Source organism: Carcharodon carcharias, chromosome 4, assembly GCF_017639515.1.
Source record: "Carcharodon carcharias isolate sCarCar2 chromosome 4, sCarCar2.pri, whole genome shotgun sequence".
Classification (NCBI taxonomy): domain Eukaryota; kingdom Metazoa; phylum Chordata; class Chondrichthyes; order Lamniformes; family Lamnidae; genus Carcharodon; species Carcharodon carcharias.
In genome coordinates this window covers 158,267,084-158,286,463 of record NC_054470.1, presented here as the reverse complement: position 1 = coordinate 158,286,463, position 19,380 = coordinate 158,267,084, and the positions used below count along the sequence as shown (strand labels likewise).

Genomic DNA, 19,380 nt, shown 5'->3' with positions numbered 1-19,380 from the left:
TTGGACTTAAAAAGGATGTGGCTTACGTTGGTATAGAAACTGAATAAGAATTGGCTTGTTTGACAGAAGTCTGGAAAAACGTTTTAAAGTTTAATTCTACTATTTTAGTAGTAGAAGATGACGAGGATGCTTTTCCAACCACACGATCGGATGGGGATTTTATACATAATAATAATGGCAGCAAAGAGAAATGTAAGTATCTTTAAAACTTGCAGCTTATTTGCTGTACCACTCTAACTTTCAAAGTAATAAGTTGCTAATCTGTGAATGAAAATGTTTTGAGTGCTTTTTAAATTAGCATCTTTTTTCTTACACACAATTTTCATGCAGATAGATGTGTAAATTCAGCCATTTCAATAATCTTGTGTGAAGTCGATTGCAGTTTTTAGATTATTGGTTTATTGATAAATCATCATGGTGGCGGGTGTGGAATTGTGATGACGATACAAATAAAATAAGTAATAATTCATGACAGGTTTATAGGTAATCATTAAAATAAAAATTAAGTGTAAGCTAGTAAAGTTGCTCAATATGATTATTTCAGCACACTAATTAAAATACTTTGCAAAATGCAGATCTTAATTGATGGAATAGAAATGAAACGTCTACTGCACACTATTTTGTATTAAATTTGTTTTCTGTATCACCTGAGGTCTGTGCATTGTAAAATTTCTCATTTAATTGTGAGTGTATTTGGAGAAGACTCATTGAATTAATTCTGGCCTGCTTTTGTGCATCTCCAGTCTTTCTGCCCCAACCTGTTGTCTTATCATTGATGACAGAATCTTCAGCTGCCTTGGCACTACTCTCATAGTCTCTCACTAAACAACTTTGCTTCTCAACTTACAATGTGTATCTTTTCAGAACTTCATTAGAACTCATCTTTTTCACTTAAGTTTTCAATTACTTCACGTAATTCTCGCACCATTGTTTGTTGTCATTTCTTTTTTCTTTTAGCTATGTAAAGTGCCTTGCTGTGCAATCAGAGCGCTATGAGTGCTTAAACAAAAAGAATCTATGGCAATCATACAAATTTCAAATTTTAATAGCAAAGCTCCATTCAGCTTGTTCCATCCTACCCGCAATTTTCAGTTAATTAGTTAATGGCCCTTTTCTCTTCACCCCACCTCCACCCTCCACCTTTTAAAAAACCTGGCTGCTTGCAAATGTGCAAGAGCTAACAAGAATACCTCTCATTAGTTTTTCTCCACATCATTTGTTGATGAGCCTGGCCTCCGCTTATTGTTGTTCTCAGTGTGATGTAATTAAATTATTAATGCTATTGGTGGAAGATTAAGTAGGCAAATAGACTCTTGATGATGTATAAGTTAAATTGTTATATTGAAGATGGGTATCAGAAGTATTTAAACATTTATCTGTTGAAGCAGAAGTGTAGCAAGCATAAGTGTGACTGTCCTCAGAACTGGGCTTCTTGGAAATTTGTAACCTTGGTTTCAAGGAACCCCCTCATTGTTTAGAGATCTGGATTGGACCTATAACTATGAAAAAAAGTATTTTGTTACAAAATACATGCATCTTTGTATTATCTATAATACTTTTGTGTTGTAATTCACTTACATGTTGGAATGTCTGGGAGAGATGCATAGATTTTATCTGTTTTTATAAAGCTGATGATTTATGTGTTAACTGTAGTAGCTTTCTTTCAGCCAGTTGAGTTCCAGATGTTCTCAGAATCATGTTGTGTATTTTATATCCTTTGTACAGTGTTTCCATGTGTGACACCCAAAGGGATCAATGGAATAGATTTTAAAGGTGAAGCTATCACTTTCAAGGCTACTACTGCAGGAATACTGGCTACACTTTCTCACTGCATTGAACTGATGGTGAAACGAGAAGACAGCTGGCAGAAAAGGATTGATAAGGTAACACTGGAAAAAACCATTGTAAACATTTTTGTTTTAAAATTGCTCAATTTCCACAAATGTTCAACATTATCATGAAGCTCGGAAGGAGTGTAAATATGCGCACAATATATTTTTCCTTTGTGCAGACTTGTCAGAGCAGGCGAATCAACGGAACAGATGGAAAGATGTCCGGAAATGGAGAAAAACCAGTGATATAGGAAAGAATAGGTTGAAGGATTTGCAGAGAAGAGAGTTTGCTCAGCTCGGTTCTAGGCTGGAGTAGAAGAGAAAGTAGTTATCTCAGAGTTATGTCTGATGTCTTGCAGAAATAAAATTAGGAAGAAACAGTGTCAATGAGTGATTACATGATGTTGAAAAGAGAACTTCAGATTCCTCTGATATTAAGAGAAGGGGAAAAACTCTATGGATGCAACAGGGCGACCCTAAATTGGATTGCTGCTACAATCCTTGTACAGTGGGTGAACAGAGATGGGGAAAAATTAAACTTTGGGAGATGGAACGTAGAGTTAGAAAGAAGGAAACTAAAACTGATGGCGTAGAGGAGGAACGGCAGATGATTATTTAAATACAGGCAGGGTAAGTAAGTATGTGCAATAATAGGATACACAAATAACACAGCAAAGATGCTCTGAAGCTCCCCTTGAAGCACAGCAACATTGACCTTAATGACTGGGAAGAGCTTGCTGCCAATCGTTCAGTTTGACGATGACTTGTCCATCAAGCTGCATCATGCTTTGAGAACCTTAATGATGAGTTGAGCGGTGGCAGTGCAGGAAAGAAAAGGAAGCAAATTCTGCACTTCGGATCCCACTATCTCATGGGATATCCTGTCCCATGTTAACAAAGACCTGCGGGTCGAGAATTGACCAGTTGGGTCATGTGAAGACCCATGGCAGAAACTTGTGATCGTAAGTAGACACCATTCTTGAATCAAGGGACACCCACTGACGACGACTGACCACACAGGGAAATGATAACGCATCAATGAGATGGCTCAAAATTTTATATATGAATACTAGGAGTATTAGAAATAAAATTGGAGACCTGGCAATACTTGTTTAAGAGGGAAGCTATGTGATAGCAATCGGACAGTGACACTGCTTGAATAAACATTCAGAGAGATAAGCTACTTTGTAGACATAGTTAGAAGGAATGTAACTTTTTCTTGTGAAAGGAAACTTGAAGATGAACAGAGACTAACCTATCTGGTATGGGTGCAAGTAAGGTGGAAACCCTGTGGATAGAGAGAAAACTTGAGGGAAAAGAAACTCTTACGTCTGTTATAGACCTTGAGATCCAGCATATTGGATTTTATGTGCTAATGTTACCTGTTATGTAATTAATGCATAAACTAAATGGCCAACTTGGGCCCCAGTAGTTGTTTTCAATCCTGTACTGAAAAGTATGCGTACCTTTGATCTCTGAACTCATAGGAGATTGAAAAGAGGCGAAGAGTTGAGGATGCTTACAAGAATGCAATGTCAGAACTTAAGAAAAAGTGTCATTTTGGTGGACCTGATTATGAGGTAAGATCAATTGCCGATCAATTTCACTACATCATTTTTTTGAGCTTGCTTTCAAATTCTGGTTGTTTTGGGTTGGATAGAACAGAAACCCAAGAAAAAAAATATGGAGTGAGGGAAGTCATATGGCTTATCAAACTTCCTTCCACATATATATATATGATCTGCATTTTGGATTTTGTTCACACCTTAATTCTGTTGGACTGTATTGATTCAAAGCCTTCCAGGTTCTGAATATTTTAGCATGTTGAATGCTAAAACAGTACTTTTGAAAGATTTTTTTTGCAACATAATTGTGATCTACTTTAATTTTTACTTTGTTTAAATCTCTCCCATCTTAAGAGGGCACTGAATCATGCTAGTTATGGTTCTACAATCACATTCCAATATCTTGCCTAATTTAGATTTTCCTTAAACTAGAGCAGATGGTGAGTGGCAGGCAATTGGAGCATGATCTAAATACCATCAAGTTTTCATATACTAGACTTGCTGGCAGGGATGACTAAATAGAAATTGGGGGCAAGGAACTTGGTGGATAATAGTTTACTCTTTAGTGATCAATTCCCTCACCCGAAGTAGAAACCATTAAGTCCTGGATATTTATTTATCATAAGTCCCATTATTTTCTCAATTACTATTTGTTAACAATACTGTTACTGAATATAATGACCTGGAATTTGTTGGAACCAAGCACCTTGTGATGGCCCCTGTTAAACTTGCTTTTGCATTCGTCAGTTTAAAAACTTTTGTCTGCCAAGCTGCTTGAAGTGTGAGCTGATAATGGCTTGATGACAGAACCTATAAATCCTAGCTGACAATCCAAAACTGAGAAAATGCTGCATTTTCATAGTTGCATTGTTTACAATTTTAAAAATAAACTTTTGCATAACACGTTAACATTGAGGTATTTGCCTGTTTCGGTGGCCATTGAAGGCCCCATGGTGTAGTTTGAAGAAGCTTTCTCCCAAAACCCTGCCCACTCTCAACCAGCGGCACCAAAACAGATGAACTGTCATTATTTTGATGTATGTGGGATCTCAGTAGTTACCATTTTTGCCTGTATTAGTCATGGTACAATGCTATATTACACACTGTATTTCAAAGCACTTCATTGTGTGTAAAGTGCTTTGTAGCATTTCTGAAATGTGATGAGATAGTGTACAATTGCAGATATTTTTGGAGCTCATTTTCTTTTGTTCGAATGCTTTCTTTTATTAGGAAGGTCCAAATAGTTTGATAAATGAGGAAGAATTCTTTGATGCTGTTGAAGCTGCTCTTGACAGACAAGATAAGATTGAAGAACAGGTATTTTCTCCCTTAGTTCTAAGTAAATTATTAAGTTAATGTTTCATATATTCCAATTGATTCCAATCTACTGCAATTGATTAACTTTTTTGAAGATGCTTCTTCTTGCTCTTAGCAAAATCTGTTGCATGGAATAATCATTTGTACTGTTCTTTGTCATTGAGTGTTGTAATCATTTTAATTTTAGTCTCACACAGAGAAGTCAAGGATTCATTGGTCAGCTGCTGTGCCATTCGGTGATTCCTTCTCGGCAGTTGGTACCCACAGATTTGCCAAACAGGTATGGTGACCTGATCATTTTATCGGTACAAAGGATATTGCTTTAGTAGTGGCATTACTGAGTGTATTTTGTTAGCAAAATCCTCGAATGCCACTATGATGTGATTCTATTCTATAAATAAATGTTGATTTTAAAAAAAAAAGATTTAATTGTTTTAAACTTTTTATTGTAGAAGGCTCAAATTGGCAGTTCCTATGGAGAATGCAATGTGAGGATCTGCACTCCAGTTGGTTGCCGACTCATCCTGTGATGTCACTGAAGCACTGCTTGTGGTAGTGTTGGTTAGTTGATACTTTCAGACACGTAACCAGATTCCCCCTCTGGTGCGAAGTATCAACATGGGAGGGGGAAAAGAGGGACTTTGAAATTCAGTGTCCATGGGATAAACAGGATGTGATGGAAAGCCTGAAACACACACCTCTTGGATGATCATGAGATCCAAAATTCCATGGTCTCGATACATGATGTGTAAATTGGTCTTTCACTCTAATCATTGAATATTCTGCTTGTTCAATGTGTAAAAATGAGGGCTTTTTAAAGTTATTGCAAATTTTATTTTTCTCAACTACCTCGTTCAAAATGCCATCAGGAAGTTACCCTGGTTGTTTTCACTGTGGGCAGTGAAATCTCTTTTCCTCAGTTTATTTTTTGTAATCTGTTTCCATGAACCAGTTTTATAAATAGTGAAATCCATTTCAATTTGCATTTGGGAGCTGGAAAAGAATTGATACATACTTAGCTCTGCAAAATATAAACAATTTAAGGCCACTGCAAGGTTTTAATAAAACTTATTTTTACAGTTTACAAACTATTTCACTTCTATGCAGAGGAACACTATCTTGCCAGAATAGTAGAATTTTCATTGCATTTATCTCGTATTATTAATAATACCTAAATTTATCAAATTCTAAAAAAGGATTATTTATTTAAAAGAAAGCTTTACATAAAGATTTTGTGGATTTCACCAGATTACTAAAACTAGTACTTTACTGCAATATCAGAAGTATTTGAGACAAAATTGTGTAGAAATACTATATTTGTGCTTTAATGGCTTATATACCATACAATGTTTTTATGTACATCGCAATCACTTTTAAATCTAGACACTAGTTGTGATATGTACTTCAAAACAAATGCATCATAAATTTGCACCTGATCTTGGCTATTATTGTAGAGTTGCCTTTTCTTCAGGGTTCCATGCAGTGGAGTATGATACATAGTTGCATGATATCATTGTGGCTGTTCTCATTTCTTTAAAGCTTATTGGCTCTTTAATGCACTTTGTTGTGGTGAAGGTTAATGTTTGAATGCTATGTTGTGCCTTTGTTCTGAACTGGGTTTTTCTTTGTCTGTCTCTGTGGTAGCCCTTTAGTCGCTCTTCCTCCATGTCTTCCATTGATCTAGTCAGTGCCTCAGATGATCACAGATTCAGCACCCAGGTACTGTACGAACTCAGAGTGGTCCTTCTCTGCAGCTCACTTCTCTTGACTACTTCACCTGGGTTTGCATCCACATCTTCATAGTGTTGGTGATGTTTGTTGAATGTAACTTATTCCCTGAGCTACTTCAGCATATCAACTATAAAACAGATTATTGCTGAAATATTTTAAAATTGCTGTGGTAGTGAACTTTATTCTATTTAAGCCAGAGTAAAAAATTGTATAGAATTTCTTCATATCAAATTTTATGCCCCTGAATATGAAAGCTATGTTGAAAACAATGAAAAGGCCAAATTAAAGATCAGCTCTTAACTTATGAAATAAAATATAACCAGGCACAATAAAATTATATGCTGTTAAGATTCCTAACCCGTGGAATAGGTTAATCCAAGCATCACTGGTGTAGTAACATAAATTCATAATGGCATGCTGTACCTTAAACCTGCCATTACTAATGCACGTGTTCTGATAGTCTTTAAACTCATTATATATATAACTTGCTGAAATTTTTTAGTATTTAGAAATGTAACCATTGCAACTGGATCTCAATCTGGTTTTTTTTTCTGCTTGATGTCTGTGCAATTGGAAATTTGCTTCATCCTCTTGTGAGAGGAGAAGGAAATTCACTTAGCACATTGTTCTTTTTAAGAAAATTGTGCCTCACTGCTCAGAATCTTCACTATCTTACTTTGAGGCAGTTTCACAGTTTTCTTTCCTACTGTCAGTAGCAACAAAAGCTCTTCATGTTCACAGTAGTTTTGTAATGTTTTTCTATGGTCTGTTTCCTCTTATTCACCCACCCCTAACCCCCTTCCCCTCCACCTTTGATTTTGTCTAGCTGTGGACATTGTCTGACCAAGATGGATTAGGACTCTGGTGCTGTACCAACCATTTGTCCTTAATAACCTTAGAGAGGTGGAGCATTAACTGCACCATCAGAGGCAGTCGCCCAGAACAGAGCACAGGTTGAACTTGATTATTTTGAGAATGTTGATGTGGATAAGTGGTCTACCTTTCCAGGAGGATCTTTAAGATCCTCAGCACAGTGCTGACATTTTATTGACAAATATAACAGTGGTTGTTACTTGCTTGGATATAAACAAAAATACCATGTTAATTGAGTGAACTTGTCTTCTAGCCAATGCCAGTGGGTTTACCCTACTATCATCTGAGTGAGATCAGGATAAATCCCAGCACTTTCAAGCTGTAACATACTCTCAACATGTCTTTCAGTTTCTGGAGCCCTTGTTGCTCCATTGCTGGCAATTTTCCAGGGGAAAAATTAGTAAAATGGCCTTATTTACGCTGTGAGAAAAATGGGTAAAAACAATTGAAGGTTACAATTTAAACCATACATTCTCAGAAACATGAGCAGTTTAGGAACTCAACAGATAGACGTTTGGTTTTTAAGTGTCATCAGTTTTAAGAAATTACAGATTAGTTTTTCCCATTTTCCAAAAGTAACAAGTGGGTTGGAATAGTCTAGGTGGAGAATGTGTGTATCATTAGTGTCAACGGCATTTGCAATTTTATGGCCTATTTGTAAACTGATAGAAGGTTTATTTTTGCTAAAAAAAATATTTGGTGCAGACTGGAAAAATTGACCACAAAAATCCCAGTCATTTGGAAACACTAAATAGCAATTTTTAAGCTTAACCAAAGCTTTACAATAGGAACCAGCCATTTAATACATTTCAGCTTGAAACTTCATTAATGCTCTTGAATAAATAACCCTGATTTTTTTTCAGTGCTGCAGTACATTCTGCGCATGATACACAATGTTAAACTTTATAGAATGACTACTTAGAATACATAATACATATTAGGGAAGTTCATTGACATCTTACAGATTCAACATCCTTCAGACAAATGTCTATCTTGGCAATTTCCTGATGCATTCTAACAATTAAGACAGTGACAAGCCTTACTATTTTGTTACTGAGAACTTTTTCACATTCTATATTCAATTGGGCACTCGTGGAATATTCAGCTTTGTTTTGACAATTCTTGCTTCCTTTGCATTCTATCAGGACAATCTTGGATGCATAAATGCTCAGTTTGTGTAAATTAAAATATATATTTTACTTAAAAGTAAAGAGTTCTAATAGCCTTGTACACACTCTTTAGCCTCCTGACCAGTAACTCAATATTAATGTTTTAAATAATCTCCAACAGTATTTAACTTCTGAATGAATGAGATACATTTGTAAAATTACATTTTCAGGTCAAGAAAGATTGCTTGGCAGTTATCACACAGTTATCATGCATTCATTTACTCCTGAATGCACCAGCCCTAATTTTTTCCGGTGTCTTTCGTGGGGAACTAGTGGGCAAGAACCCTAACTTCATGCCTTCACATTGATTTGAATGCTGAATATAGCAGTGAGGGCAGTTACAATGCAGCTTATGGAAGACAGGGTTATCTCAGACAGCAGCTTCCAATTTTCCAACTGTGCATGGTCTGGATGTTGGAAGGCACTCTCCGATTTAGTTTGTTATAAATAGCCTTAGCTTTGTTATGTATACAAAATGCAGGCCATAATTTTTGTTTATGGTATTGGTGCATTCAAAAAGCACCAATCAAGGATGAGAGGGAGAGTGACTTAGTGATAATGTTACTGAATTAATAATCTAGGTGCTCAAAGCTAATGCTCCGGGAACATGGACTCATATATCACCTTAGCAGGTAGTGGAATTTAAATTCAGTTAAGAATTTGGAATTAAAGAAAATAGCTTCATAATGACGGCCATGAAATGATTGAATTGTGTAAAGACCCATCTGGTTCACTAATATCTTTTAGGGAAAGAAATCTGTGTCCCTTTCTGCCTACAGGTGACTCCAGACCCACACAATGTGCTTGACTCTTAACTGTCCTCTGAAATGGCCTAACGTACCACTGAGTTTCACTTTTATTGTCTGAAAATGAAGAATGTGCAGGGTTACAGGGAGAGGGTGGAGGCAATAAATGATTTGATCATTTGGACAGCCAGTGCAGACACAATGGCTGTCTCCTGCACCGTAATAATTCTGTGATTCCGTGGTGCGCTCCCATTATCTCGTATGTCAGGTAGAAAGTGTAGGCCGCTTCTGTAGCCAGTCAGTTCTCATCCAAAGCTTAATGTGCCAATCCTACAATAATATTTGTAGTTAAAGTCCCCAGGATGAAGGTGTTTTCTTGGATAGCTTGTCGTTGTTGGATCCATTCTCACTGGGTGAATATTATTTTGTGAATTGCAAAGCACTTTCATGGCATGGTATTATTAATGTTGAGTATTTCTGTCATAGGCACATTTAGCACCACTGATTACCTTCAGTATCTTTGTCTGAAGCTGTTGAATATTTGCATGCAAAAAAGCTCCTTCGGGAAACCAGTTACAGTGTGTTGCACATCAACAAAATGTAAAATGACATGCAGGAAGTAAGGGGTGGCCTACACCAATGTAATAGGTGACTCTCCTCTTGGAGAAAACATGTTCCTTATGGAGGCAGAAGACATTTGAATCCATGATATGCAATAATGCAAGCATTGCATCAAATGTCTTGTCAAGTTTATGATTTATTCACTATACCACTTCGTCCTTGAATTTCAGGTAGTTTAATGTAGATTTAGTCTTTCTAAAATACCAGAGTAGAATTCTGCCACTGATGCAGCAGTGCCCCTTTTTGACCAGGTTTCAGTATATGGGATGATGCTGATTATCCATGCAAATGATTCTGATGTTCTATATATCCAATGCAGACAGATTTTTGCCATTACATTTAATGAAGCTATGCAGTGATAAATGAAAGTTGTTGTCATCTAGCTACTACTTCAGTGGAATGACAGAAGAGTAAGATACACAAGTTCAAATTTGTAAAAGGGAAATTTAGGACTGGGATATTCTTCTGAATGGTTAATAAATCGAGTGGGCTTCAATGTATGGGAATGGAAGTGAATAACTGTTCGATGCTTCGATAAAGGAGGGCTGTAGTGACGAGAGAAGATGGCAGAGCGAATTATCTTATTCCCAATGATTTTTTTGCCAATTGCTTTGCAGCTAGCACATGATATTTAGATCTCACGTCAGACCTGGTCACCAATGCAGACTTCCAAATGCTTATAGCTACTGAATAAGTTGATTTTATTGCATGCACTGCTGCTCCAGATAAATTTAGACACCCTTGGCTACAGAGAATTGCAGAATCAGTAGGCCATGAATTTGACAGTTCATTACAAAATAATGAAAGCTTATTGCAAATTATTGCTGTGGAATAGAAATTACTCTTGGGTGCTAAGTGGCCTTTTTTTTTTTACCCATCACTATATTTTCCAGAAATGCTGTATTTCAGGATATTGGCCTTTTTAGATAGATTTAAATTAACCAACTTGATTACGTTTGGCACAACTATATTGTAGTCCTAAAGCACATAGAGAATAAAGGAATAAGTACAATAAGACTAATGCAACCTTTAGGTTTACCCCGGCTTGTCCTTGTATGTTGCCAAAAAAAAACCTCATATCAACCCATGCCTGATCAGCTAGATATTCTACCTCCAATCCATGTTGAAGGAGAGAGTCTGGAATGTGTTGAGCACTTCCCACACCTTGGCAGCTACCTCTGTCAAAAGGCCACCATTGATGAGGAGATCCAACACCGCCATCTACAGACGACAGCAGCGACTCTTTGACTTGCGGAGGTCTTTGTTGTCAACAAAAGCCCTAGTGTACAGACAGTTGTCATCATCACACTCCTGCAGTAAGATCTGGACTGTGTATTGGCCACACATGAGAGCACAAGAGAAATTCTATCAGCAGTGCCTCCATTGTATCCTCCAGTTTCAATGAGAGGATCATCGAACAAACATTAGTGTCCTTCATGCAACCAGTTCCACAAGCATTCAGGCAAAATTCCTGAAAGATCAGCGATGAACTGGACAATGTCTGGATGGCCAAAAAGCATTTCCTCACCAGATCCTGTTTTCTTAACTTAAATGGCCAATGTGCCAGGGGAGGACAAAGAAAGCACTTCAAAGAGACTGTGAAGCTCTCCTTGAAGCACAGCAGCATTGACATTAATGACTGGGAACAGCTTACTCCAGTCATTCAAAATGACAACAACTTGCCCATCAAGCCGCATCAGACTTTGAGTCCCAATGCCTTAATGACGAGGCAGAACAGCGGCAGAAAAGGAAACAAATCCTGCCTTCCTCATGGGATGTCCTGTCTCATGTCCCCAAAGACCTGTGGGTTGAGAATCAGCCTGTTTAGTCACATGAATACCCGTGGTAGAAATTTGCAACCCTGAGTAGACATCATCCTCTTAATGAGGGTCAGCTGACGACAACCCTGACCCTTGAATTTAGTTTGCCCTTCACATATGGTTTTCTATGACCACCTTTCTCCAGTTGCAAACTTGGATAATTTTTCTTCTGACTGCTTACTTCCTTTGCAGTACACTATTTGGAAGACTTTGTGTTAAACTTGAATTAATGATTGAAGCAGAGACCAGGTCAACATTTAAGTATAGGTGAGAGGTAGGGCGTTGAAGGTCACTGTGATACTATCACATTGGGGCAGTAATTTTGTCATTGAGCCAGATGCTGGATAATGCTGATAAACAGTCCTAGGATTCACCCTAGCACTGGGATTTTGGCAGAATTTCTCAAGCTAGGAAAAAGAGAGGCAAGTTTCCCCTCTGAGCTCCTAATCCAGAAACATCAGTTACATTTAGATTTTTTTTATTCATTCATGGGATGTGGGTGTCTCTGGCTAGGCCAGCATTTATTACCCATCCCTAATTGCCCTAGTTCAAGGGGCATTTAAGAGTCAACCACATGGCTGCAGGTCTGGAGCCACATGTAGGCCAGACTAGGTAAGGACAGCAAATTCCTTCCCTAAAGGATATTAGTGAACCAGGTGGGATTTTACAACAATCGGCAATGGTTTCATGGTTGTCATCAGACTTTAAAGTCCAGATTTTTTTTTTATTGAATTCAGATAGCCCATATCATAGAAAATGTACCAAGATGCTTCAGAGCCTTTTTAAAAAATTAATTCATGGGATGTGGGCTTTGCTGGCTGGGCCAGCATTTATTGCCCATCCCTAGTTGCCCTTGAGAAGGTGGTGGTGAGCTGCCTTCTTGAACTGCTGCAGTCCATGTGGTATAGGTACACCCACAGTGCTGTTAGGAAGGGAGTTCCAGGATTTTGACCCAACAACAGTGGGTCTAGCGTTGGGTCTAGATGGCTGACAACATAGCAAATTGTGAGAAACACAAATTGATGGTGGTGGATGAATAGAGGGTGCTGGGGGGAGGAGATTTGTAGCGCTGGAGAAGGTTATAGAGGGCTGAAAGGGCAAAGCCATGAAGGGATTTAAACACGAGCATGAGAATTTTGAATTGGAGGTGAATGTACTGGAAGCCTGAAGGATAGCAACGATTGGGTGGGATATGGCGAGAGTTAGGTTTTGGGCAGCAGTATTTTGGTTCACTGTATGTTTACAAAGCATACAGGATTGAAGGCCAACCAGAAAAGTGTTAGAATAGTCACCAAAGTGAAGAAAACATCTAACAGTGAGTATTTGCAAAAACTGTTTTTCCTGAAATTTTCCTCATTGAAATCCATCACCTTCCTTTCCTCCTCCATGACACTCCACCTTTAAAGTCCATTTCTTCGACAGAGCTTTTGATCACTCAATGATTCAACATCTATTTTTGTCTGATTAAAATACATGCATAGAAGAGAGTTTCAGAAGCATGTAGGCTGAAGCGGGCAGAGACAGCTGACTTACAGACATGGAAGTAGGTGGTCTTTGTGATAGAGAGGGTTTGACATCAGAGCTCAGGGGTTAAATGGAATGCTTAGGTTGAGAATAATTTTGATTCGGGCTTAGATGGTGGTTGGGGAGGGGCATGGATTCAGTAGCATGGGTATAATGTTTGTGATGGGGGCCAAAGATGATGACATCTCTCTTCTCAGTGTTAAATTTGGGGAAATTGCAATTCATTCAAAATTGGATTCTGGGCCAGCGATCTGACCACAAAGGGAAGAAGCTGTACTTCTGTTCATGTGATGTCACCAAGGGGCAGTATAAAGATGAGGAAGAGGACTGGTCCTTGAGTCAGTCCTGAGGTAACCATAGTGGGAAGCCATTTGTGGTGTTGTTGTGGCTATAATTAGATAGATAAAAGTGGAATAAAGCAAAGGCTGGAAAACAGAGGAAAGGGATGAGAGTAGCTTTTTCACTGAAAGGCTGCAGAGTTTTGAAGTGGACTTAACAGCATGAACCTGGACATGCCAGAGTTTGGAAAAAATAGAAAAGAAATCAAGCAGCAGCATCACAGGAAGGCTGACAGTTGATTGGCTGGTGAATATTGCTATTGTGTTTCCCTTTCCCAAAAGTTAGGGATTTAGTTTAAGTAGTTGGGAAATAAAAATTGCATTTAAATAGAAATTAGGTAAAGCGTTCAGTTAGCTTCCATATTTTTAAGTGACATCAACAGAAGGGAAGTGAGGAGCTAGTGGGTCTTTTAAATAGCAACGTTTATTAGTAGTAGCGAGGTTTATTATTTAATAATGGAATGGCAGGGCAGCTCCAATCTCTAGTGTCACATCCTGTGCTATGGTGGAACTCCAGGATGCTTCCCAGATAACCACTTGTGTGGAAGTGTTAATAATTGCAGTAACTCAAGCTCCAGCTTTTGGAGCCTGAGCAGCTGGCGTCACTGCACTGCATCCGTAAAGCGGAGAGCTTTGTGGTTAGCACATTTATAGATGTAGTCACTCCACAGTTTAAGAGTATGGAGAGGGAACGGGTGACCACTAGGCAGTCAAGAAGAAACAGGTAGGTATTGCAGGAGTCCTGAGGGGGATCTTACTCTCCAACCAGTACTCAGTTCTGAATACTGATGAAAATGTTGGCTCATCTGGGGAGTGCAACTAGATCCAAATTTATTGTACCATGTTTGGCTCAGCTGTACAGGAGGGCACAAAGAAGACTGGAAGAGCAATACTGAGAGGAGATTTGATAGTTCGGTGAATAGATGGGCGTTTTTGCATTTGAAGATGTGAATCCAGCATGGTATGTTGACTCCCTGGTGCCAAGGTTAAGGATGTCACTGGCTGCAGAGCACTTGGGGGAGGGTGAACAGCCAGCACTAGTGATCCACATCGGTCCTAGTGTCATAAGTTGAAAGAAAGATGTGATCCTGCAGTCAGAATGTAGGGAGCAAGGTAGAAAATTAACAAGCAGAATCTCAAAAGTAGTAATCTTCAGATTGCACCCAGTGCCATGCATAATTGAGTATAGAAATAGGATAAAATAGCTGAATGCATGGAGGAAAGATGGTGCAGGAGGGAGGGTTTTAGATTCCTGGGACATTGAAACCAGTTCTGGAGAGGAAGGACCTGTACAGGCTGGACAGGTTGCACCTAAACAGAGTTGGGAACAGTTTCCTTCAGGGGCAATTTGCTTGTGCAGAGGTTTGGGGATGGCTTAAACCAACTTGGCAGGGGTGTGGAATCAGGAGGGAGTATTAGAGAGGAATACCAAGAGGTATATAATACTGAGAGAGATAACACTGGAGTAGGAGATAAGTTATTAGGTGGGCTCAAAGTAAAGGGGAAAGTAATAGAGTCTAAATTAGGGTTATTATTCAGATATGTGAATATGTGGAGTTTGGTAAATAGATTGGTGAGTTGCAGATACAGATAGCTGCATGGAAATATGATGTGGCTATAATAGAGACCTGGCTCAAAGAAAGGTATTAAATATTCATGGATACACGATACTGTGCAGGTCATGGTAAAAGAGGAGGTAGCTCTGAAGGGCTTAATTGATGATGTAGAAATATTGGTTAGGCTGTCTTGTATTTAGAGTTGATAGGGCAGCAAGACTGGATGAGATGCATCCAAGGATTCTGAGGGAAGTGAATGTGCAAATTGTGGAGGCACTGGCCATACTTTCTGATCTCCTTTAGACTCAGCGATGGTGCCGAAGGACTGGAGAATTGTAAGCGGTCAACAGCATTCAATAGATTAAATTGGCAGTACAATACTCAGATATCTAGACAACTAGTTTATTGGTTGGAACCATTTCTTTAGAAAGTTTTGATTTGTATGCAGGGATTAGATTTGCCCCATGTCACTGTCAACATTGCAAATGTAGGATGGTGGCCAGAGATCCTTTAGCAACAGAAACTTTATACTTTCACAGAATGAGGCAAGAATAATTTTAAGGACTCAAAGAAAGTGCTACCGTTTTTTGATGCCCTAAGAGTGATGAGCACTTCTTCAGTGGCATTTTGTAGACTGGTGGACATGTCATTTACTGGGTTAGTCACTTTTGAAGATCATTGCCACTTTCAATACATGCCTCAGAGATTTCATGGGGAATCTTTTTCCCTGAAGGTAGAAGTGTTAAAACTGTTCCAAAGCTATTGGAAAAGGCTTTTTTAGCTTATGCACTTTCTGAGCCTGCTACTTGGACAGAATAATGATTAACACTTCTCAAACAGAAGGATCTTGAGCATCATTATTACAAGAAAGTATTCAATGAACGGCATGACACTAGGAAGTTCTGGGGACCAAAGGGACCTTGGCATGTGTGTCCCATAGATCTCTGAAGGCGGAGGGGCAGGTTAGTGTGGTGGTGAAAAAGGCATATGGGACACTTGCCTTTATCAATCGAAGCATGGATTACAAAAGTAGGGAGGTCATGTTGGAGTTGTATAGAACCTTGGTGAGGCCACAGCTGGAGTACTGTGTGCAGTTCTGGTTGCCACATTATAGGAAGGATGTGATTGCACTGGAGAGGGTGCAGAGGAGATTCACCAGGATGTTGCCTGGGATGAAATATTTAAGTTATGAAGAGAGGTTGGATAGACTTGGGTTGTTTTCGTTGGAGCAGAGAAGACTGAGGGTCGACCTGATCGAGTTATACAAGATTATGAGGGGCGTGGACAGGGTGGATACGGAGCAGCTGTTCCCTTGAAGGGTCAGTCATGAGGGGACATAAGTTCAAGGTGAGGGGCAGGAGGTTTAGTGGGGTATGTGAGGAAAAACTTTTTTTTACCCAGAGGGTGGTGACGGTCTGGAATGCGCTGCCTGGGAGGGTGGAGGAGGCGAGTTGCCTCACATCCTTTAAAAAGTACCTGGATGAGCACTTGGCACGTCATAACATTCAAGGCTATGGGCCAAGTGCTGGTAAATGGGATTAGGTAGGTAGGTCAGGTGTTTCTCATGTGTCGGCGCAGACTCGATGGACCGAAGGGCCTCTTCTGCACTGAGATCCTGTGATTCTGTGAACATTATCCTGAAGAAATTGTTTAAGATGATATTGCTGCAATTAATTTTGTCATTAAGTGCTGGAGATTGAATACTGATGTGGAACTTGATGTTGGATTTGGGAATCTCAAAGTAATTGAAGCTTAATCTGAAGGGCCTAACTATTTACCATGAAACGTTTGTTATAGTTGGACAATGGCCCACGCCATAAACCAAAGGATCTCAATGCTATCTGCAAACTAGCTACATTTTATAAATTATATGTGTTTACATTTAATGGAATAACAAGCACTTTGGTACTGGCATTCCTAGTTTGGTTTTAATACTGAGTTGCAGAAGTTTCTATACTCTAGTTGCTATTATTGAATGTATATAAGTTGATATTACCAATGATAAACTATAACATTGTGTCAACAAGGTGTAAGGTAATGCTGGCTTGTGAAAACTGTTGGATTACACATGATGTATAAACATCTCAATTTCAGGGTTCTTGTTTGTTGTGCACTTGTAACATCCACCATGCATTATGAACCATGTTGGTCGCATTTAATCACATTTGCTGATTATAATTGTAGTGCTCACTACATATCACTAGAAAGCAGCATAGAGCTTTCTAGTACACCCACTATCTGTTACATGTCTCTATAGAAATCATAAAGTTCTTTACAGGATGGTAGATGATACTTAAGTGGTGGGACAGTTCATTCTCGAACTTCCTTAAAGGAAGCTGCCTAGTTCGAGAATGAAGAAATTCAAGAGGGTGGGTACAACGCGATTGAAGTGGCTATGTAGTGAAGACAGGGAGCAACAAGTAGGTCTGTTAGAACTGCAGTTTGCATGTAGAGAAGGCTAGAAAGGGTCATGTGGAGTGGGAGGGGTGAGTATGTAAACAGTTCTTTAATTTGGGTAACCTGTGGAATTTAGAGAAGACAAAAAAAAAAGACATAGTTGCAGCCTAATAGGGTAGAAACATAGGAGCAAGAGTAGGTCATTCAGCCCCTTGAGCCTGCTCTACCATTTAACTGGATCATGGTCAATCTTCTATCTCAATGCCATCTTCCCTCACTGTTCCTGTATCTCTTGACATCATTGGTATCTAGAAATCTATTGAACCCTGCTTTGAATATACTCAATGATTGACCCTCCACAGCCCTCTGGGGTAGAGAATTCCAAATATTCACCACAAAGGATAACTTTGATCAGTGCTTGTGGATGTTGTCCTCATCGTGGATGAAGGTTTGGTTTGGGGCACTCTGAGCGAGTTGTAGTTTATGGATGGTGAAAGCATTGAAAGTCATGCTGCAAGATGATGTTGGTTTGGATTTTGATGACACAAACAGGGCTGGGGTGGGAGAGGATCGAGGAAAGGGCCCTGATTAGATTTGGAGAGCAAGTGGAGTTTGAAGTGTCATTCAAGGTTCTGTGCTTCTAGGTTCAGATGCTTGCTAGGGAGATTAGTGAAGCTGGAATTTGAGATCTTCAGGCGTTTGTCTCAGCTGAAGATTTGGTTTTGCTTGTATGCTGGCGGAAGTTGTTCTTTGTTGAAGTCTTTACCAGATAGTAGTTGGAGACAATGGCAATAGACAAGGGGTTAAGGAAGGAAGGTAGTGTGGGCTTCATTGGCATCCTTGATTTTTGGATAGCTTTTTAAATGGTAGCATATATGAAAGTCAAGTATGGAACCTTGGAGGTTACTGCAGGAAGGCAATGGAGGAATCTTCTGAGATCTATTGGAATAGAAATTAGAGAGAGCAGTACCACAGAGTATTGTAGAGACACTTGAGTATGGCAAGGCTAGCTTTGATGCCAGCAGAGAGGTTGGAGGGTGTGGAGGAACAAGAAGACATAGTTGCAGCCTAATAGGGTAGAAACATAGGAGCAAGAGTAGGTCATTCAGCCCCTTGAGCCTGCTCTACCATTTAACTGGATCATGGTCAATCTTCTATCTCAATGCCATCTTCCCTCACTGTTCCTGTATCTCTTGACATCATTGGTATCTAGAAATCTATTGAACCCTGCTTTGAATATACTCAATGATTGACCCTCCACAGCCCTCTGGGGTAGAGAATTCCAAATATTCACCACAAAGGATAACTTTGATCAGTGCTGTGGGAAGGGAACAAACTGGATTACAGGTTTTCAATAGGGAATGATGGAAGAGTTTTTTAATCCAGAAATTGAAAAAGAAAGGGAAGGTTAAAGTGGGGTGGTGGTTGGTGACATTGGGGGAAGCATTTAAAAGAGAGAGAAATGAAAACTCACATTTATAAAGATGTAGGGACAGAGCTAGAAGGCAAGAATAGTACTTTAAACCAAGCAGACATAATTGTTAATTTATGATATAATATTCTTAGTTTAGTGCAAGACAAATTCCCTTTTTCATACCAGTTAACCCAATAAAAGGGTACTGAGTTGCTTTAGCAGAGACACAAACTACAGATCAAAAAAAAATTTGTTAGCCACTGATTAGACTCCATCTGGAATACTGTGCAGTAAAAGAAACAGAGCAGTTCATTAATGAAGAAAGAATTGGCCTTGTTGTAAATCTTGCAGAAGAATCTTGCAAAGAATCAGACATCAAGTAACGTAATGGGAATTTTCAAAATTATGGAAGGAATTGGTGATCCAAATTGTTTTTACTTTTTAAGTGTTCAAAAACTAGGATGGAAAAAATTGAAG

At 39.0% G+C, this 19,380-nt stretch overlaps 1 protein-coding gene across 5 annotated transcripts in view; it reads left to right on the top strand.

Moving 5' to 3' along the window:
• Positions 1–19,380, top strand: part of LOC121277086 (ceramide transfer protein) — a 131,561-nt gene that overhangs the window by 97,308 nt on the left and 14,873 nt on the right. For 3 of the 5 annotated variants that reach the window (XM_041186067.1, XM_041186065.1, XM_041186064.1), the window contains 5 exons: positions 109–192; positions 1,726–1,883; positions 3,320–3,412; positions 4,628–4,714; positions 4,902–4,994. In XM_041186067.1, coding sequence (XP_041042001.1) covers positions 109–192; positions 1,726–1,883; positions 3,320–3,412; positions 4,628–4,714; positions 4,902–4,994 — 515 coding nt within the window. The remainder of the gene's footprint in view (positions 1–108; positions 193–1,725; positions 1,884–3,319; positions 3,413–4,627; positions 4,715–4,901; positions 4,995–19,380) is intronic. The other 2 variants (XM_041186068.1, XM_041186066.1) reach the window with 1 other exon arrangement.